The sequence below is a fragment of the Cornus florida genome, unplaced genomic scaffold, assembly GCF_030987335.1.
Source record: "Cornus florida cultivar Cherokee Brave unplaced genomic scaffold, ASM3098733v1 CherokeeBrave_3.0.0_Hap2_Chr11, whole genome shotgun sequence".
Taxonomy (NCBI): domain Eukaryota; kingdom Viridiplantae; phylum Streptophyta; class Magnoliopsida; order Cornales; family Cornaceae; genus Cornus; species Cornus florida.
Genome location: NW_026775581.1, coordinates 96,881,451 through 96,903,754, shown reverse-complemented (window position 1 = coordinate 96,903,754; position 22,304 = coordinate 96,881,451). Strand labels below are relative to the sequence as shown.

The 22,304-nt window shown below is 36.8% G+C and overlaps 1 protein-coding gene across 2 annotated transcripts; it reads left to right on the top strand.

Moving 5' to 3' along the window:
* The first annotated feature begins 1,252 nt into the window (after positions 1-1,252).
* Positions 1,253-21,851, top strand: LOC132283131 (formamidopyrimidine-DNA glycosylase). 2 transcript variants are annotated; one of them, XM_059785037.1, is made up of 10 exons: positions 1,253-1,610; positions 2,045-2,096; positions 3,112-3,169; positions 6,007-6,075; positions 6,176-6,301; positions 16,059-16,109; positions 17,832-17,909; positions 18,014-18,113; positions 20,791-20,825; positions 20,980-21,851. In XM_059785037.1, the coding sequence occupies exons 1-10, from the start codon at positions 1,382-1,384 to the stop codon at positions 21,544-21,546; spliced, it is 1,365 nt and encodes a 454-aa protein (XP_059641020.1). In that variant the 5' UTR covers positions 1,253-1,381; the 3' UTR covers positions 21,547-21,851. The 2 variants fall into 2 exon arrangements, with proteins under 2 accessions (XP_059641020.1, XP_059641019.1); XM_059785036.1 differs by lacking the exon at positions 18,014-18,113 and adding an exon at positions 18,170-18,272 and having other exon boundaries at positions 1,254-1,610.
* Positions 21,852-22,304: the final 453 nt, after the last annotated feature.

The window sequence follows — 22,304 nt, the reverse complement described above, 5'->3', positions numbered from 1 at the left end:
TTGGTCTAAAAAATTATCTCAAAAATTCATTGCACGGTGTTAAGTTAAAATACCCCCCTCAGTATAGTTGAGGGGGATTTGTTGCTAAAAGTATTCGTAAGGGAAGTATTTTGCAAGTGAATAATAATCAAGGGTTTTTTTTTTTTGTAATTCGCCTGATTTAAAATTCTAAAGTTTAAGCGAATTAATAAGTCATAATGATATGAATCTCTCACCTCACATAAAAATTAGTCAAATTTTTGTAATATAATTATTAAATTATATCCAACCGAAATTTGTGTGCGAAAAGTCTCCCGCAAGGGTAGGGAAGGCAACAGGGGCGGGTTTGGGCGGGTGTACCCTCCCTTGCTCCCGTAACCATTTAAAAACCTTGTCCCGTCCCAGCTTAAAATCGCAAAAAACGGAGAAACTTTTAACCCCATTCCCGTAACCGTTTAACATTTTTATCCCCGTGGGTACCTGCCCGTCCCGTTTAAGACCATAATTTAATTATTGTTGAAATGGATTTGCTCTTTTTTTTTTTTTTTTTTTTTTTTTTTTTTTTTTCATCCTCAATTCTTCACCATTGCAACTTTCCTTTTAATAAAATTAATTTGTTATATAGAGTACTTAATATATGTGGGAAATATATACTAATGAAATAATGGTACTTAAGTAATTTGTCTATCTAAACGGGATGGGGTGGTGCGAGGCAATAACCCCCGCCCCCGCACCAAACTCGCGCAGATTTTTATTGCATCAAATCATTCCCGCCCAAATAAGTAAAACGGTTCCCAAAATCGCAAAAAAGGGGACAGGATGAGGCCTGTAACCACGGGACGATTCAAATTGCCATCCCTAAGCAAGAGATCAAATTTAAATATATATACATGCAAGTGTGGGGCTTTTACTTATATAGAAATCAAGATCTCAATAACCATTTAATTTCCTCCGTTTTATTGGGTATAAAAAAGTGCAACTTTTTTTTTTTTTCCTTATAAATTTCTATATTTTTAAATTTATTTTATTTTTTTATTAAAAAGAAACAAACAGACTCAACCGTCACCATCTAGCTTTTATAGTAATTATTTTCAAGGGCTTAAACATTGTAAATGGGAACAACATTGGGAAGTGGAGAGGTAGTCTAGCAGTTTCTCATTTACAGTAATTGCTTTAATGTGAAAAAAAAATTTATTTGTTTTTAATGATGTGCCATGTTTTTTTTCCGCTTTGTTTCTTTGTCAATTAGATGTTCGACTTTTGATTGGTCGAGGGACTGCACCAAGTAGTGTCGGGTCCACCTCCTCTCATCCATCCATCTTCTCCGAAACCTTACAAAAACCTAACCAAAACCCCACAATTTTCCAGTAAACGAAAAGCGCGCGAAACTCCATTGACGACAATGCCAGAGCTTCCAGAGGTAGAAGCCGCTCGAAGAGCAATCGCAGACCATTGTATCGGCAGGAAGATCAAGAGATCGGTAATCTCAGACGATACCAAGGTCATCGATGCCGTGTTGCCTTCGGATTTCGAAGCCTCTCTCCTCGGCAAGACCATTGTCGCCGCTCACCGGAAGGGCAAGAACATGTGGCTCGAGCTCGATTCCCCACCTTTTCCTTCTTTCCAGTTCGGTACGATTTCACAATTGATAAAACCCTAGAAAATCTCTAGTTCACTCACGCTAGTATCTAATATTCATGTGCCTAGAAATGTAGATTTGGGGCGATTATTAAAGCTCTGTTTGTTTGCTGAGAATATGCAATGGAAGAAAAAAGTTAGATATATATTTTTTTAAAGTCTTATTAAAGAGGGGCCCGAGAAATTTTTCTTTACACAATGGAGCCTCATTTCTAAGTTGATTTTCTATTTGTTGCTTACGATTTTTCTTTTCTTTTTGTTGCTTAAGTTCGGACTCTAATATTTTAGCCAAATAATGATGTTAGCCTCAGTTTAGTTTTTGCATGTAATAATTGATTGGATTTATGAGATCATTTTCTTTTTGTTTTTGTTCCTATATTCTCTGTATATATTAATTATTTGCCTCGTTATTCGTATTCTCTTACAGGAATGGCGGGCGCTATATACATCAAAGGAGTTGCAGTTACAAAATATAAGAGGTGAGATTTCAGTATGTTTTGTAGATGAATTTGAAGAAAATGGGTTTCTTTATTTTTAGGTGATTATTAAACGAAGAGTTTTACAGTAGTGTAATAATTTTAATAATGGAAAGGTAGTATGAAAATTTCTATGAGGATTTATTATTTCTAATATCATCACTATTTTATCTTATTCTACAAGGTTTCTCTATAGCATTTAACGTATAAAAACTAGTCTCAGTGCCTTTGGTAGCATAAAGTCTAATTAAGTTGCTTATACTTCGTAATTAAATTGTGTTAAGTAGTTTTTGTGGTAGCCATGCTAAATTACTCGGTGGATGAGCTCAATTTTTTTCAGAATTGCAGGGGAGAAGAATTTTCAGTTGAGTAATTATATGTTGTGAGTAGTTGTTTCCATGTGTTGGGGGCTTTGGTTCTATAGACATCACATGTTTGACGGATTTGGGGTAGTGGATTCCTTTTCTAATAGGTTATATCTGTTCAGGTGAGTAGTGACGGGAGGATATTATGATATGGAGGCGGTAAAGGATTAATATATTCTTTGTGCCCTTCTGAGTAGTAGGTTGTTTGTTTGAGAACATGAGAATATAATTAATCACTTGTTCATGCATTACGACAAAGCTTATGAAATCTGGAATTCTTTTTAATTTCTTGGGGGTGATTGGTAGTGCCTCTTTGTTTTAGATTTGCTTGAAAGATGGTGGGTAGTTGGTTTCTAGAGTTTGAAGAGCTTGAGTGTAGATTGTGTTTCTCTTTGTGCCATGCCGTTTTTAAAAGGGGTCTGATTTTAGAGAACCTTTGTTATATCTTCTGGATGATTTCATTCTTTGCCTATTTAGGTCTTTCTATGTAGGCTGTATGCTTTGTGTGTACATAGGGACTAGTCCCTTTTAACAAAAATGTACTGATAAAAAAAGTTGTTTGATGTCTAAATTAAATCATATCTGATGCTCGTGATATTCATTTGTAAAAGAGTTTGCAGTGATTGATTGTGAAAATGGTTTGTTGGTAACAGGTCTGCCGTAAGTGACACTGATGAGTGGCCTTCCAAGTATTCCAAATTGTTTATTGAAGTAAGAGTTCCTATTTTGTCAATCAATTATTTGTACTATATGTGCAACTATCTTCTTTTAAACTTATAATACAAGCATGATTCAACACCGAGCATCTGACTTGTTGGGCACGCAGTTAACTTGATTGCATCTTGCTCAATTGATATTGGTGACACGTGACAATACTACATAAAACACTAAACAGGATGGAAATTGTGAAAAATTTAGAAAACGGTAGAAAGAATAAAATAGAGAAATAAAGAAACAAAACACACCATTTAACACGTATAGTTTTGTTCAAATTCTATATAGGTGCTATTGAGTTAGTTTGCTACAATATTACACAGAAGTTGATTGATAAGTATTCAATACAATAAAAACTTATCAAAAAAAAAGTATTCAATACAATAAAAAAATACATGTGGTTGAAACCAAAACATAAGTCTTGCTTCAAATTTTTATTAGTTATACATATCACAAATCTATGAAGGTTCTCCCAGATATGGTATATTTTGTTCTGTTTTATGTTTTTGTTTTTTGGTTTTTTAAAAAGTGAAACAAAAATAAATAGAAGAAAACAAACAAAATAAAGAATGTAATAAAAATATATGGTTACCATTCGAATAAATATATATATATATATATATATATATATATATATATATGGTTTCAATCTAACATTAAAAGGAAAAGGAGGAAATTACCTTCTCCAGTCGAAGAAGCTCAAACTAAAAGTCTCAAAGATTCATGTCTTGCTGGTGGATTTAATTCTAGATGGTTGATCTATAGAAACTTGCTTTTCCAGATGTCATTCATGGCATGCCACATAAGGCACTCATTGATCAAGAGGTTAATGCGCTGTTGCCGCATTTTCCAAAATTTGCTCATCAAAAGAAATGGAAAATTTGTTTTGAAAAAAAATTACAAATTGGGAGAAGATTTTAATTATGTATTTTGAGAATTCACATGTTGCAATTCTTTATGCCCATCATCTTTGACTCAAAATTCAGAATAAATTTTCAGATTTTAAGAGTTCCTTTTACTTTAACAAGTTAGGAGAATGTCCCTCGGTGGACGTGGTGCACATCCAACTATCCAAGCAACATGGTGCATGCCCAGGCTATCCTTGCAAACCAAAGGATATGCGGAGTGACTGTTGAATTTCATCTCATGTTTGATTTTCAAGGCTTATCTCTTTGTAGGAGAGTGAATTTTCTTCTTTGGTTTGGTATAGGTAGAAGTGGTGTAGTTGAATAAGAAAAGGAGTTGTTTTGGCGTCTATATGTTCAATCATGCAGATCTGACAAAAAAAGATGATTCATGAGTGGTGTCATGTATATAGAACTCAAATTAGCGGGTTCAATCCTGTGCTGACTCAGCTGAGTCATTTTGGGTTTGGCTGAGTCTTCGAACCTTGAAATCAAGGATGCAAATAATCGGAATAGTAAAATGTTATTGCACTGCATGTAGTTATACTTGTCCAGTGTTGTCTACTTGCTAGTTTCTAATCTATAATATTGTTGTTCTTTTTGGGAACTGTCTAAATTAGTCTAACTGGAAATAAAATATCTAAAGTCAGCTTCATTTGTTCAGTATATTAGAAGATCTAAGCATACTCACTTCTTACAAAATAATTATAATAACAATAATAACGACAACAACAACAACAATAATACCAATTTTTTTAAAAACACATTTAACACAGCACCGTTGTCAAGAAACACCACAATTTACTGCTACTGTCACTTCTTTTTGTTTTTCTTTTACACAGAACATTTGCCACACAGGAAAATGCTGTTGTAGTGTATTGAATGACTATTTAGTTGAAGTCACATAAAAGAATCTGTCTATTTGGCAGAATCAATTTAACAAAAAGAAATGGTATCGCGCAGTTGTTTGAGGAGGATAATAACTTTTTACTGCTTGCCCTAAGCTAACGAATTTGCTTACGGATTTTCAGCTTAACTGGATGTGGTTTAGTTAGAATAAACTATTGTTCAGTTTTGTGGTATATTGATGGAGTTACATTATTTAAGGATCAAAAAGAAATGGTATCGCTTCTCTTTAACAGCATAATCTTTGGTGTGGCCACTCTATTTCTGAGTTGACATGGTTGAGTAACTTTAGTTGATATACGAGTCAATGCAAAGCTTTTATGCAGCTTTACCTACAGAGGTTTCCTTTGATAGGTGCAAAGCTTTTATGCAGCTTTACCTACAGAGGTTTCCTTTGGTAGGTGCCTACTGAAAAGTCTACCAAGTTTATGTGCATATGTTTCTGAATTGTCTGTGCCATGTAACCTTTTAATAACGTAACATTTGAAGACCAGATGTTGGTGATGAGGATGTATAGTCCTGTTCATAACAGTAGTAAATGCCCGATGATTTCATAATGCTTCCTTTATTCTAATTAGATTTTCAAATTGGTATAGTTCATAAATATTCTTTAGGTAACCCCAGGGGGTGGGGGAAGGGAGATCTGTATGTAGAAGTTTGCACAAATTTGTATATAAACAATTCCTCTTATTATTTTGACATCCTGGAGGGCTATTTAGTATTGCTTTCTCTAATTGATCTTGTCAGTTGTCATTGGGTAAAGGAGAATAATTAGTAGTGGGCAAGGAGGGGAATTTGTGAGTCCTGAAGTTTACCAATAAACATTAATTAATTTCATGTGTTCCTTACTGATTTTAAATTTTTTGTATAATTTATTGTCCTTGAAATAATGCAAGTGCAACAAACAATAGTGCGTCTTAGTTCTTCAATTGATGCATGCGGAAGCTATGTTTTACATTTTCCATTGTTTAGAAGTGTTTTAATAAAAAGAAAAAGAAATCAATGTTTCTTCACTTTGTGCAGCTAGATGATGGTTTGGAGTTTTCATTCACTGATAAGAGGCGATTTGCAAGAGTTCGCTTGCTCAAAGATGTAATTTTATACCATTTATCCATTTGTGATAAAGTTTTCAATGTTTATCTGTCTTGGGAATGCATTCTCATTATGCTGATGTAATGTATCACTGTTACAGCCAGCTTCTGTGCCCCCGATATCTGATCTAGGTCCAGATGCATTATTAGAGCCTATGACAATAGATGAGTTGGTTAACTCCTTGAGCAAGAAGAAGATTGGAATTAAGGCTCTTTTACTTGATCAGGTTGGAACCACTTTTATTTGCTCACACTTTCTAAGATTATTATGCCCGCATGTAAAGTTTTCCTGAGAACTTCTTTAATGACCCTTGGGGATTTCCCAATATACATGGTCAATGGTTGGAAATGTATTTCTATGTGGCTAGTCCCTTACAAAAGCCTTTCTAGAATAGCTTTGGCAGTAATTTCCAATTGTTTCTTTTCTTTTCTTCTTTTTAATTTTTTCCCCAAGTTAAGTAGTAAAGTCAAACAATCAGTACTGTATATAACCCGAATGTATGTATGATACTTGGGGGCGAGACTAGAATCCCCAACCAAATACTCGGGACAAAATTTATACGTCACCAAGGACCTTGGATCAGTGTTAATCTCAAAGTGTTCAATGTAATCAAAAGAATGCACCGTGTTTGTGTACTTGAGAGTCAGGAATGTTAATTACTTTCATCATGGTACATTTCCCTCCCCCTTTATCTAGATGCTTATGACAGAGAGTTAAATCACCAAAGACTCAACGGCCAGATGTCAGTCTTGTGAAGGAGGAAGTAAATGATTTTAATAATGTTTTGAAGGAGTTTCATAATCTCTGGATTCAGTCCCCTCCCAAGTATTGAAGAATGAAGAGACCTTTCTTTTCTTCTTTTTAATTTTTTCTCCCAGTTAAGTAGTAAACTCAAGCAATCAGTACTGTATATAACCTGAATGTATGTAACATACTTGGGGGCGAGAATAGAATCCCCAACCAAATACACGGGACAAAGTTTATATGCCACCAAGGACCTTTGTTCAGCGTTAAGCTCAAAGTGTTCAATGTAATCAAAAGATTGCACTGTGTTTTGTGTACTTGAGAGTCAAGAATGTTAATTACTTTCATAATGGTACATTTCCCTCCCCCTTTTATCTAGATGCTTATGATAGAGAGGTAAATCAATAGAATCCCCAACCAAATACACGGGACAAAGTTTATGTGCCACCAAGGACCTTGGATCAGTGTTAAGCTCAAAGTGTTCACTGTAATCAAAAGAATGCACCGTGTTTTGTGTACTCGAGAGTCAAGAATGTTAATTGCTTTCATCATGGTACATTTCCCTCCCCCTTTTATCTAGATGCTTATGACAGAGAGATAAATCACCAAAGACTCAACGGCCAGATGTCAGTCTTGTGAAGGAGGAAGTAAATGATTTTAATAATGTTTTGAAGGAGTTTCATAATCTCTGGATTCAGTCCCCTCCCAAGTATTGAAGAATGAAGAGGCCTTTATATGGTTAAAAGTGAGGCAGTGTCCATGTCGATATTGTAGTCTGGATTAGTCAGTGATGCTTTTCTTCCTTTGAATCAATAGGATGCCCCTATGTTCTCTAGATTGTCCCCTTAGAGAAAAGTAAGGAACAGCATTTCACCTATGGTGTAGGCGATTTTTGCTACGGGGTTAGCTGCATTCCTGGATTCCCCCCATAAGCCTCACTATGATGCAATGAAGTGCTCCACATATTAGCAGGTCTACTTTCATGGCATTGACTTTGCACAAGGAACGTGGCTTGTCTATACTGTTGTCATCTCTATCATCTTTGAGTCAAACATGTCTCTCTTTCTTAGAGTCAGGCAGAAGTGTAATGTTCTTTATGAGAAGATTACTTCAGCGTCCTAATCTCAGTCGTCAAGCCAGATATGACCTGCCGACACCAAAAGGAATCATATTGTTTCATTCCTGTTTTTTTGCCAGTCACTTCTTAACTTGTCTTATGTAGTCCTCATAGCTTTTATGGCCTTTCTCTATTGCTACATATGCTCCAAGTGAGTTTTTCTTTGCCCAAAACCTAGATCTGCTAAAATTTGCACGCTATTTTCTCTGATCTCGATATTCTACTTCCCAAATTCTTCTTAAATCTATTCTGGATAGTGACCTAACTCTACGTTCTTTCATTTTCTTGATATCTTTTCCGTGTTGATGTGTGTGTGTTTTTTTTGTATAAGTTTGTGTTTTATGTGTTCTTGTAATTTGGTGTGCTTTATATCTTAGATGTGAGTTCGTCCATTCTATTGTTACAGCAGATCTGGCTCCATCTCAGAATAAGCTTTAATTCTTTATGCTTTTTATGTCATATGTTATAGCATTATCTGAGTTAATTAAATATTAGCAATTTATTTTGGTGTATCAATATATAATTTTACTACCAAAAATTTAATTCTTTTAACAGTATTTGATACTTTAGTTTGCTTATTAGCTTGAATAATAGTAGAAATATAAAAAGAAGAGAAATGAGAGAATTGCGTAAAGGCTTGCATGAGATGAATTACTCATTCACAACTCTAGTATTTATAGATAAAAAGAGCGCATGCTCATATTACAAGAAAGGAAACTAAATCAAATCTAAATCAAATCACAACCTATTCTAAAGCATATTCTATAATCTAAATCATTCCATAAACCGTGGCTATCATATATGCTAACATATGCATAGTTAAATCTCAGTTATTATGGTAAGTCATTCCATAAATCGTGGTATCATATATGCTAACACTCCCCTTCAAGTTGGTGCGTGGATATCTGAAACGCCCAACTTGGACAATGCATTCTCAAACGCAATCTTGCTGACGCCCCTTGTAAGAATGTCTGCAACCTGTTGAGAGCTTGTGACAAATGGAGTGCAAATTTGACCAGAGATGATCTTCTCTCGAATGAAGTGACGGTCCACCTCTATATGCTTAGTTCTGTCATGCTGAACGGGATTTGTTGCTATGCTAATGGCAGACTTGTTGTCGCAGTAGAGTGAGAATGGAAGTGACACTGGAAGGCACAAGTCTATCATTAAGATTTTCAGCTATAGCAACTCACATACCCCAAGAGCCATAGCCTTATACTCTGTCTCTGCACTAGATTGAGAGACAACATCTTGCTTCTTACTGCGCAAAGTAACCAAGTTACCACCAATAGTGATACAATAACCTGAAGTTGACCTCATATCTGAAATTGATCCTGCATAATCAACATCTGTCTAAGTCTCAAGACGTAAGTGACCATGATTGGCAAACAAAATACCACGGCCTGGACACCCTTTTAAGTAGCAAAGGATCCGAATAGCTGCATCAAGGTGAGGGGCACGAGGAGAGTGCATGAATTGACTCACAACACTTGCGGCATAAGCAATGTCAGGTCGAGTCATGGATAAATAGATGAGTTTCCCCACAAGTCGTTGATATTGACCAACATATGACAACAACTTTCTCTCAGAATCAGCCAACCGGTGATTCTGCTCAATCGGAGTATCAGCAGGACGAGCGCCAAGCTGACCAGAAGCAGAAAGCAAGTCAAGAACATACTTGCGTTGAGAGATGAAAATGCCAGCCTTGGAGTGAGCCACCTCAATGCTCAAGAAGTACCGTAGGGGACCAAGACCAAGCTGCAGTCCACACAAAAAAGGCCACCCTAAGAGGCGCCTTAGACAGCCACACCGTCTTCCACGGGAAGGTGGTACCATAAAAACCAGAGAGGCACACAAAGAAGGACCGGACCTAGAATATCCCTTGTGTAGAAGGCACCCAAATCAGGGAATCTGCCCCAGTGCCCTCCACCTCCTGTTTGTACAAGAGAGCCAACAAACCAGTGACATCATCCAACTCCCAATCCTGAAAAGATTGCCGGAATTGCACATCTCAAGACAACCTCCCGCTATCAAGGCGATAGGCGATAGCAGTCAGCAGCCATAGCATGTTTGTCAACAACAATCCTGAACAGCCTTGGGAACAAAAGAGCCAATGGCTTATCCTCGCACCAGGAGTCCTCCCAAAATTGGACATTCCTTCCATCTCGAACTTTGAATATAATATGTTTGGAGAATTCATCCCACCCCTTCCCAATGGCCCTCCACACCCTCACTCCATTAGTAGACGTGACTGGTCTAGCTGACTACCCCCCTCTCCTCTCCAAAGCGACACTAAATAACCCTTCTCCATAATCTATGTCTTTCACTGCTGAATCTCCAAAGCCACTTGCCAAGGGGAGCATTGTTGAAAGGGGCCAATCTCCTAATCCCAAGCCCTCCTAACTGAAAAGGCCTGTAAATCTGCTCCCATTTGACAAGATGATACTTGAACTCCACTCCACGACCCCCCCAAAGGAAGTTTCGTTGAAGCATCTCAAGTCTTCCAACAATAGAGGCCTGCAATTCCGGTAGTATTATCGCCGGTAAGAACAATATCATCGACATACACAATGAGAGCAATTGTCTTACCGTTTGAATGACGTAAAAATAAGGTATGATCAGATGCACTTTGATGGAAACCAAACTTGAGCATGGCAGTGCCAAAGCAATCAGACTGAGCTCGAGGAGACTGTTTGAGGCCATACAGAGAACGACAAAGACAACATACCATACCAGAATGAGCAAGAGAAAGAAAGCCCGAAGGAGGAACCATGTACACCTTCTCCTGCAAATCATCATTGAGAAAGGCATTCTTGACATCTAACTGAAATAGAGGCCAAGATCGAATTGCAGTAACAGAAAGTAATACACGGATGGTATTCATCTTGGCAACAGGGGCAAAAGTCTCCTGATAATCTATGCCATAAGTCTGAGCATAACCCTTGGCAACCAACTGGGCCTTGTAACGAGCAACTGACTTATCTGGATTATGCTTAACTGTAAACACCCAATGACAACCCATAGCCATTCGTCCAATAGAAGCGGAACCATGTCCCAAGTCTGATTTTTCTGAAGTGCTTGTAGTTCTTCTGTCATAGCATCACGCCATTGAGGTCATGCTAGTGCATTTGCAACATTAGAAGGAAGAGGAACTGAGGCAACAAAAAAAAGAAAACTTCGATAGGAGTGTGAGAGAGCATAATTAGAAACAAAATTAGAAATAAGTTATGTACAAGAACGTTTACCCTTTCGAAGAGCAATGGGGCGATCATCAAGCAAAACAATAGCTTGAGAAGGCGGAGCTAGTGCCGAAGGAACAGGGCAGTCGATCGTGGGAGTAGAAGCTTGTACCTGTTATCTTCGACCATAAACCTGTGAAAAAGGAACAATTCCCCCTGCTGGAGGGTTATCATGAGGAGGAATCGTAGAAGACGAAACAGGTAACGGTAGAGGAGTTGAAGACGGAAAAAGGTGATCATCCATTATATTCAATGGGAACCATTCACTTTGAAAACCAACTGAACCACTATAGTATGGTGTATGCTCAAAGAAAGAAACATCCATGGATATAAACCGCCGACATCTGGGAGGATGGTAACACCTATAACCTTTTTGAGAGTGAGAATAGCCCAAAAACACACACTTCAAAGCCTTGGGGTTAAGCTATGTACGAGTCTGCCCCATCTGTTGAACAAAGCACACACACTCAAAGATTCGCGGAGGAATAAAAAAAAGAGATGAATTCGGATGTAAGATTGAGAGTGGGGCTGCAAAGTTAAGAACCCTAGAAGGAGTACTATTAATGATGTAAACAGCTGTAAGAACTGCATCTCCCCAAAATGACTGGGGAACATTCATGCTGATGTAGATTGCTCTGGCTAAGTCAAGGATGTGGCAATTCTTTCTCTCAGAATGACCATTCTATTAAGGAGTTTTAACATTAGCCATCTGATGCTCAATCCCAAATTCTGTACATAACCGTTGTACCTCCCTATAAGTGTTCTCCATACCCTGGTCAGATTTGAATTTTTTAATGGTACGACCATATTGAGTCTGAACCATTGTCATAAAATTTTTAAAAATGGTGTATACCTCATTTTTGGTTTTCATAAGATAAATCCATGTAACACGACTATGATCATTAATGAACAACACGAAATATCGAAATCCAAGACTAGAAGTAACTGGGCAAGGACCTAACACATCTGAATGAACAAAATCAAAAGGTGTTAAAGCAGATTTATTACCACTAGCTGGATAATTGGAATGAACATGGTTAGCCATATGACATGTCTCACAGAATAAATCCGACACTGCCACGTTACAAAATAAGGAAGGAAATAAATGATTTAAATAACTGAAAGAAATATGCCCTAAACGCATGTGCCAACGCATAAGCTGGGCTTTATTAGATGAAACAATATTAGAAAATGAAGCTGAATGTGCCTGAGGTGACAAAGGATCATCCAGCAGGTATAAACCGTCCACTTCACGCCCACTACCAATCGTCCGTTTCGACACCAGATCCTGAAAAATACAATGAGAAGGAAAGAACGTTACACTACAATATAATTGTTTGGTAACGCTATTAACAGAAATAAGATTTGTAGTCAACTTTGGAACATGAAGTGTATCTGACAAAGTTAATGAAGGAGTAATTGATATGTGACCCTTCCCAACAATGGAAGATGGAGAGCCATCCGCAAAGCGGACCTTGCAATGGCCAGAGCGGATACTATAAGATTGGAAGAGTGAGGACATACCAGTTATGGAAGAGTGAGGACATACCAGTTATGGAAGAGTGAGGACATACCAGTCATATTGTCTGAAGCACCAGAATCAATGATCCATGGTGTCGAAGATGTTGATACGCTATGTGTAGACGCAATAGTACCTGAGTGGGCATAAGTGGAGGTTGGCTGAGATGATGCCTTCATTTGGTTAAAGAATTGCTTGAACTTGTCCAAATCAACTTGAGTCAAGGTAACTGTGGCAGAAGATGTAGAGGCAGAGTTGTCAGGAGTTGACAACGAGACTGGTTGTGTAACAGAATGTGCTGAGGATCGAGGCTGTTGTGTTGTTTCTGTTGCGGTGGGCGTCCATGTAGAACATAACAACGAGATTTGATGTGACCAATTTTTCTGCAATGGTCACACCGTCCGCGTTGTCGTCCTAGAGGAAGATCGGTGGTAGAGCTCTGAACTAACTGGGATAGTGCAGTTCCTGAAAGGTTGGGAACCGAACTGCCATAGCAGAACGATCAACGGAAGTAACACCTAATGGATGAGTCCGACCACTTTCATCTGACAACGCATAGGAGTATGCATCCTTAAGAGTAGGGAATGAAGATAAGCCTAATAAATGAACACGAGCATACTCAAACTTGTCATTTAACCTGGCAAGAAACTGAAACACTCGATTCTTCTCCACAATCCCTGCATATAAAACTGCATCATCTGGATCCTTTCAAGAGTGGAAGGAATCATAATATGACATTTCCCAGCTGGAAAATTTGTGCATTATTCAACCTCTGAGCATAAGTGCGTTGAACTGAATCTCAAATTTGTTTAGCAGTCTTCATAAACATATAGCCAACAACTATGTTTGGTTGCATCGAATTGACTAGCCAAGACATAAACCATAGCGTTATCTACAAACCACTGTGGATATGCCTTCTCTGACTCAGCAGAACCAGTAATATAGCCAATCTTGCCTTTGCCACCAATGAACATCTTGGCAGACCGTGCCCAAATCAAATAGTTAGAACCATCCAACTTTACTATGGTGATTTGAAGTCCTGGATTTTCTGATGAGTTAACAGTCGAGGACCCTGAATCTGCCATAATTTGTCACACGACAATAAAAAACTCCAAAAACACCACAAATTCTGTTAATAAATCAAAAGTTCTCCTCAGACCATAAACAATAACAATGTCTCCTCAGACCATTCTTGAAAAATCCAAATACATACATTTTTTAAGGAGCGCTACCCGCTTACATATAGCCAAACAGCCTCCTTTTTAATATCCGGAACCTCTTTGTAGACTAATTTTTTTTTTACCCAAGTCCTTCTAGATGTTGGAGACCAACTATCCCAATTTAAAAATACATGTTTTTGATCACAAAATAGCAACGTCACACTATGTCACAAACAGCCTAAGGTGGCTGTTGCATAAGTAGCAAGGTTGTTAAAAGGTGTGGAAAGGTGTTGGCTCTGATACCAAGTAGAAATATAAAAAGAAGAGAAATGAGAGAATTGCATAAAGGCTTGAATGAGATGAATTACTCATTCACAGCTCTAGTATTATAAATAAAAAGAGCACATGCTCATATTACAAGAAAGGAAACTAAATCAAATCTAAATCAAGTCACAACCTATTCTAAAGTATATTCTATGGCATATTCTATAGCATAGTCAAATCTCTGCTATTATGGTAAGTCATTCCATAAATCGTGGTTTTCATATATGTTAACATATACATAGTCAAATCTCTGCTATTATGGTAAGTCATTCCATAAATCGTGGTATCATATATGCTAACAATAATATTCTTAAATTTTTCAATTTAATAGTAATCCAAGAGATCGTCTAATGAATTGCATATGTAAGTTAATTGCTAATTTGTAACAGGAAGTGTTCATTCTTTTTGTCAAAAGCAAATTTAGCAACTGTATATCTGAATGTTTTTTAGTGAATGTCGATAATCTAGTATGATATGGAAGTCTTAAAACTTGTACAGCAAGTGGATGGGGCTTGTGGCCCCAATGTTATGCAAGGGTCTTGGATTTTGATATTCTAATAGACATTCTTTTTCTCACTTTTGAACTCTAGCTCTACGAAAAGGAGAGGAGAAGCATAATATTGAACAGGACCATCTCAATATCCTGCAAAGCTCTCTAAATTTGGTAGTGTGCAATAAAAACCAACTGCAAGTTTATATGCATTTTGACTCGAAATGACAGCTGCATCGTGGATATGGAAGATAAAATGATTTTGCTGATATGATAGCTGCATTGTGGATAAGGAAGACAAAAAGCATTTAGCTGAGGAAATTTATTTATTTTTCATTTATTTTATTATTATTATTATTATTATTATTATTTTCTGATTTATAGAAAATAATATACTGCTTTGATGTCCCTCATCGCCTGAGGGGGAGAGGTTGTTGGCACTTACATGTGTAGACAACCGCCAACTCTGTAGACGCTGTACAAAGCGGACAATATCTACACAAGTTGGGACTGGTTGTGACAGATGGTATCAGAGCCAATCCTCAGCCGGAAAGTGGGTGGTGGGGGCACAAGCCCATGAGCCAACGAGGACATTGGGCCCCAAGAGGGGGTGATTGGGGAGAGAGGTTGTTGGCACTTATATGTGTGGACATCCTTTAACTACTTAGACGTGTTTTGAAAACCGTGAGCACGAAGAGTGTGCAAAGCGGATAATATCTACATAGGTTGAGGCGGGTTGTGCCAAGGGCACAATAGTGCTGGCCCAACCTAAATCGTCAGAACTGGGCTTTCAGTTTGCTTACATGTCTTTTTGTACTTTTGACTTCTGAATTTGCAGACTATAAACTCTCTGGCTGAACTGTAGATGCTCTTATTGCTAGACATCAGGTTATATAGATTGAAAGTTTAGGTGACTAAAACATCCCAAAATTGAATCTGGAAGAGAATTTCAAAGCTTGCACATTGTTTTTTATGCGAACAAATTAATTGTTTGCAAATGATAGGTCAATAGACAAACACAGGTCTAATATGAAAAATTTGTCTGAGGATGACATGCTCAATCATTAATCCTTCATATTTAAAATGGTTCCCTTTGTAATTTCGGTTTGTATCTCTTCCAAACTTGCAAATGGAATCCACATACAGGAAGTTCATATATTACTATTTGACAGCCTGTGTTCAAAAGAGTTTCAAACTGTTTAACTTGATGATTGCTAGATTCTTATGATTTCTGACCGAACATAAAAGAACTTTAGCTTGCAGTGTAAACTGCATATGAAAATTTTATATTTTAAAATAAGATGCATCTTTTCGTAAATTGTATTTATTTCAAATGCTATCTTATTCATTTCAGTTTAAATATTGCCTTTTAAATGCTGTCTTTTTGCAGGGTTATATCTCAGGTATTGGCAATTGGATTGCAGATGAAGTGCTGTACCAAGTCAGTGTACCTTAAATTCTCTAACACCAATATTTTTATTACAGACTTTTGATTTATCTTTATAGATTTATATTTTGGCACCTGTGGATTTCATTTTGTATTTCAACTGTTATGAGAAAGAGTAAGAAGAAAGGATCTTAGGCAATTTAAGATGGCACAAAATTGATATGGGCAGTCCGCGTGTTCCTTGATCAACTAGGCATAGTTACGTACTTCAAGGGAGAAAGGCCTTTTCTTTTTTATAATTTGATGTGGGCGAAAACTGGAGAAATATTCTTACTTATGAGTCTATGACTAAGACACTTATTAACAGATTTTCTATGCTAAGAGAATTATGTGTTAATTCCTATCTTTTCTCTATCCCTGCCCCAAAAACTCAACTTGCAGAATGATGCGGGTATGCAATACTTTAATAATGACTCTAAAGTTTTGGATATGGACTTTACAGTAGATGTTGCATTTGAGGCTCGGTTTGGTTAGGATGGAAATAGTAGAAAAGGAAAAGGAACAGAAAATATTACAGCATATATTTTTTTTGATAAATAGAAAATATTATAGCATTTTAAGAGTTAGGATAGCAGGAAAAGAAATTTTATGTGGGAAAGTAACTTTTCATGACCTCCTAATTTTCCCACAAAATTTTTGGCCAAAAAACACAGGAAAATTTTGCTTTCTTGATAAAGTTATGTGAACTTACAATTATGCCCTTTTTTACCTGTCTAAAATAAAATGTGTTTGTGCATGACTTTTTATAAGAATGGTATAATGGTTTGTATGTGTTTATGCATGACTGTGTAAAAACAGTATAATTGTTTGTATCCCTTTGTGAATGTCTTATGATTCTTATATTGTGTCTATTTTCTAAAAAAGATAAAAAATGTTTATTCGATGTAAATTTATTTAGGCCAATTATCGTGTTTAATAGAAATAAGGTCAATTTACATAAACCATAACATCTTCTTGCAACTTTCATGCTATCTAAACTATGAAATGGTACTTTCTTACAAATTTCTTAAAGATTATTCTTGTTAATCAAATGGAAGCTAGAAAATTATTTTCCTTTTATTCACTTTCACTTGCTTTCATTTTCACTTTCCACTATTAATTTCCATCTAACCAAATGAACCCTTAGGGAAGGGAAAATTCCATTAGAAGAAACCAATTTGGTGTTCCTCTCTCTGTGCTTCATGATGACCAAATTCTACTTTGATATTGTAGGAATTATTTCATGAAGGATAATCACTAGTCATTATCCATGATACCAACACAGACAAAAAGTGTTTCACTTACAGCTAGAAGTATCATTTGGGACATTTATGCTACTCTGGATCTTCAGTTGCAAGACTTGTTGGAAGAATAGGAGCACTATATCGTCCTGTTGTTCTTATGTTAGATTACTTTTTTTTAGTTTGCAGGGACTCGTTCCTTTTGTTTGGTGGATGTACTTTCCTAAGTTTCCTTTTGCTTTGTTTTTTAGATGGTCATGGTTGTTAGCAGCTTTCTGGAAGTGGTTCTTTCAAAGCTGCATGTATTTTTAGGGATTGCTACTCCCTTCTTGTTGTTTGGCTTGGTTTAATGAAATGAAACTTGGGGGAATTTTTTATTTAATTTACGTTTGAGTGCGACTCTATTTAATTAGTGGATTTCCTTATTCTTTCATCTCTTAGCTTAGCCAAATGTTGAATTTTAACTGCTATATTGTCACTTCCAATCTTTTTACAGGCGAGAATTCATCCTCTGCATGTCGCTGCCAGCTTGTCCAGAGAAAACTGTGAAGCATTGCACAAGTGCATTAAGGAGGTGGGGGATCATAATTTACTATGGACTGTTTTTCTTACTGTTCCCAACTATTTTTTTGTTAAACATGCACTCTTTAAAGTTAGTGTAGAAGAAAATACTTGTAGGTTATTCAATATGCAGTTGAAGTTGATGCTGAATGCAGCCTCTTCCCATGTGAATGGTTGTTTCATTTTCGATGGGGCAAGAAGCTTGGAACAGTTAATGGTAAGATATTTATAATACATGTGATCATTTTGACAAAAAAACAATTGATTTTACAGGTCATTGAAAAGGCTGTTGGAGTTGAAGCAGATAGTAGTCAGTTCCCTAGTAGTTGGATTTTCCATTCACGTGAAAAAAAGGCTGGCAAGGCTTTTGTTGATGGTCTGGATCCTGACTTGTGCGATAATCTTTCATGGCATATCCTTTAAATATTGTTTCACCACTCCAACTGAGATTTAGTCAGCATCTAAATCTTGATTTGTTTGCATTGTGTTTGAATTTTTGTCTTTAATGACTAATGTTTCTTAAAAGCTAGCTAATTGTTTGATGTTCAAATTTGAGATCTTTGAGTGGTTTTTAATAGAAAGATTTGTTGATGCATTATTAGTTTGATGGAGAATCCTTCAGTAATATTATGACAGGAACTTATATAGGTTAACAACCAAAAAAATTGTTGACTTATCCAAAAAAAAATGTTTTTGCATCTCTTTGGAAAACCAACAACTATTGTATGTCTAAAAGAAGCTTATCCGATGCACTTCCACCTCCCTGGGGTGATGGGACGGGAAGACTGGGTACACATGTCATCTCTTCTTTTATTTTACCCAAAGATGCTGCTCTCAAACTTGAATCTGTGTTTTCATTCTTGTTAGCTGGACCTTCAGCATTGCATCAATCAGTGGCCCCTAAAATTGCTCCATGTCTGAGGCAAAATTTTTGGTTTCTGAAATCTTTCTTCTTCTTCTTCGTCTTCTTCCTCCTTTGACAGACAGAGAGGCACACACCCTCTTTGTCCCGATTGGGATTTTGAACCTTCAGCCTCCTCTCTGGGAGGTTGAGGTGATATTACTCAAGCTAAAGTGCACTGGTGAATGCTGAAACTTTTCTCATATCTGTTTTGGTGGTTTGAGTGGCTGTAAATGGCATTATTGTCATCGTTTTATTAAATTTCTCCATTAGATTCATATCTGCCTGTATAATGATCTTCTGAAAGGTTGAGACTGGTGTGGAACTTGAAGTTTCCTAACCATTCAACCCAATAAGCTTTTGACTGTCACTTTCCAAATAAACATTACCTTTATTATACTAGTTTGGTTGCTGCTGTATGTCTAGTTCTTCGATTGTCTATCCCCATATCTTAAAAGTGAGGACTCAATGGTAGTATTGATGCGTAGGCACTTTTATCAAATAATAGATATTTGATTTGATTTTACCAACAAGCTACTTTATTATCTACAAGAAATAATAAAAATTACATTCAACTGTCTCAAAAAATTTCGACCTTTTGCCTGTAAAATTTGTCAATTCTAGAATGCCACGAGTACTGATAAATTTAGTAGGTTTCACTGTGCTTCTCCAATATATATCTTCCCATCATTTTCTCCATCATCCTTTCTGTAAACAACAAACTGGGCACCACTAAAGAAGAGGAAACAGAGAAGAGAGGGTAAGGCAATGGGAGGGTGGCATAATATTCATTTGTCAGCTGGTTTGAGGGTGAAGGGGCAACTGTTGTAGAGTATGTGCGCGAGGTGGGAAGCAAGGAGTGATTAGTTCACATTGATTGTGGGACGTCTGCGGCCACGGTGCGGCTGTCACCGCCAGTGCAGCAGAGTAATCTCCTCTCTCTTTACCTTTCTCCCTCTCAAGCCTGCAAGTCTGCCCCTATAATTCTTCTCTAAACACCTAAACCCCTACCTTTCTATATTCTCTCACTAAATGCCAGACCAGCATTCCTTCATCTCCTGAAGGAACAATTGTTTTTGTCATCATTTAAATATATTTTCTATTTCTGTAGATATATGAAAAAATGCTAGGGAGAGTGTAAAAGGAAAAAAGTTTCACCAATTTAATTTTACGAAATCTGTTGCAGTCAATTGCAAGGATTACTTTCAAAATCACTGAGTCTTTTTGTGCTTTCTGTAGCTTGGGGGGTTTGGGGGGAATGTTCTATCTATATTCTTAATGGCCTTGAGTTAGCAAAAAGTCTTAGCTTTAGTAGCGCTTGGATTTGGTTCCAGTATTCTCAATGAGTAGCTTTGGCTCCTCATGGAGAATTCCTTGGGAAATTTTATCTTCTTGTAAATAAATTCGTGTACTGTCTTGAGCTTGACAGATTCACCTCTCATAAAGCTGGTAATCATTCAGCAGGTTCTTTACTCTGCTTTTATAGCATGTAATCTGTGCCTTGGAATTGGTTGAAAAACTAGTTTAAAGTTTGAATTAATATATTCTTCAACTACAACTACAAAGTACAAGTTCCATGCAATCATCCCCTGTTTTTACTGAGGATAGGAAAATCTGCATGATTGCATCAATGGAATGGTACACCTAACACCTTGATTAGTGAAGGTGACACAGTTTTTGTCTGCTGACACTGCTCTGCAACATAATTCTTGATCCAGCTCTTCAGCTCTGCGTGCTAACTGTGCTTTGCTGCTGCTGCTCTCTCTCTCTCTCTCACACACACACACACACACACACACTAGTTTTTGTATCCAAAGTGAATTGTTACACTATATTGTTAAATAATTCCTTAACCTTATAAGTGATCAATTGATGTGTGTTTTTTTCCTGTTCTGTTCAAATTTTATTTTTGCATTGAGCATAGATTTACCATCCCAGTTTTTGGTTGTTGATTGCGTCATAAATATATTAACAAGCTTCCACTATATGACAGGGAAGAAGATTGATTTTATCACTGCTGGAGGCAGGGTATGTTACCTAGGGCATTTGTTTCCTCTTCTTTTTCCTCTTTTTTTATTTTATTTTAATTTTTTTAATCTTTTTCGCTTGATTTTCTAAAATAGTCCTCTTCTTATTGCGGTTTTAGTAGTTGATCTGAGAAGGTTTGTTTCTTGTGTCTCAGACGACAGCATATGTACCGGAGTTACAAAAGCTACCTGGAACTCAGGCAGCAATTGGACCTAGTAAACCACAAAGGCAAGCCTTTAAGAAAGGCAAAGACAAGAATGGTGAAAAAGATGTTGACAAAAGTGGGGAAGAGGAAAATGCTAAGAGTGCAAAATCAAAGGGAAAAAAGAACACAACTAGCCGTGGACATAAAGAATCACCGGTGAAACGAAAGTTTAATGGTAGCAACACAGATGATGATGACAATGACATCAGTGATGATGACGATGATGATGAAGGAGATGTGAAGAAAAACAGAGCAAGTAAGAAGCCTCCTGCGAAAAGGAAGTCCAAGGGAAGTGGCAACGACAATAACAACAAAAATGGAGATCAGAAGAAGGAAGCTAGAGGACGTAAGAAACCTCCTGCAAAAAAGAAGCCCGAGGAAAGTGATGGTGATCATGATAATAGTGGTGATGATTATCATGGCGACGAAGGTGGGGATCGCAAGGAAACAGGAAAGGTAATGAAGAACAAACAGACCAAGGCGGAGAAGTCATCCAAGAGAAAAATAAGAAACTAGTCAAATTAACGTGAGCAGTTGTGCATGGTCCATTCCATATTTTGGAAGAATGGAACGGAAAATTACTCGTAATTATTGTCAGTAGTTCAGTGTTTTGTGGTGCATATCAACACTAAGATGAATGCTTTTCTTGTATTTGGCTGCCTTTGCCCTTGTGTGGATGACCGGTAATTTTGTCAGCAAGCAAACTTTGATACCAGCAAAATTGAACCAGCCAAATGCGAAGTTGTATATATTAATCTGCAACAAACGATGATGATATAATGAGTTCCTGTACTAAGTGATACATGGATAGCTCTTGTCTATATCCCCTTATCAAAGTCCTTTTAAGTGTCACCACTGACTTAAGAAACAAGTGTGAACGCTATATTTGAAGCAGAGTATTTGTGTCCATCTCATCTTTTTTCACCATCTTATACTCCAAAGACAGCTAAAATTTGTTTTGGTGATTCATCGTTTTATGATCATTTAGAAAAGGCAACAAAATCAAATAAACTAGATTTTGTTGCCTTTTCTAAATTATCATAAAACATAGCTTTTGATGAATCACCAAAACAAATGTTTAGCTGTCTTTGGAGTATAAGATTGTGAAAAAAGATGAGATGGACACAAATATATATGTATAAACAAGTGCATCTCCTCATGTACACATGAAAAGGTGCCTTTGTTGCGATTTCCCATTAAACATTTGTTTTGGTGATTCATCAAAAACTATGTTTTATGATCATTTAGAAAAGGCAACAAAATCAAATAAACTA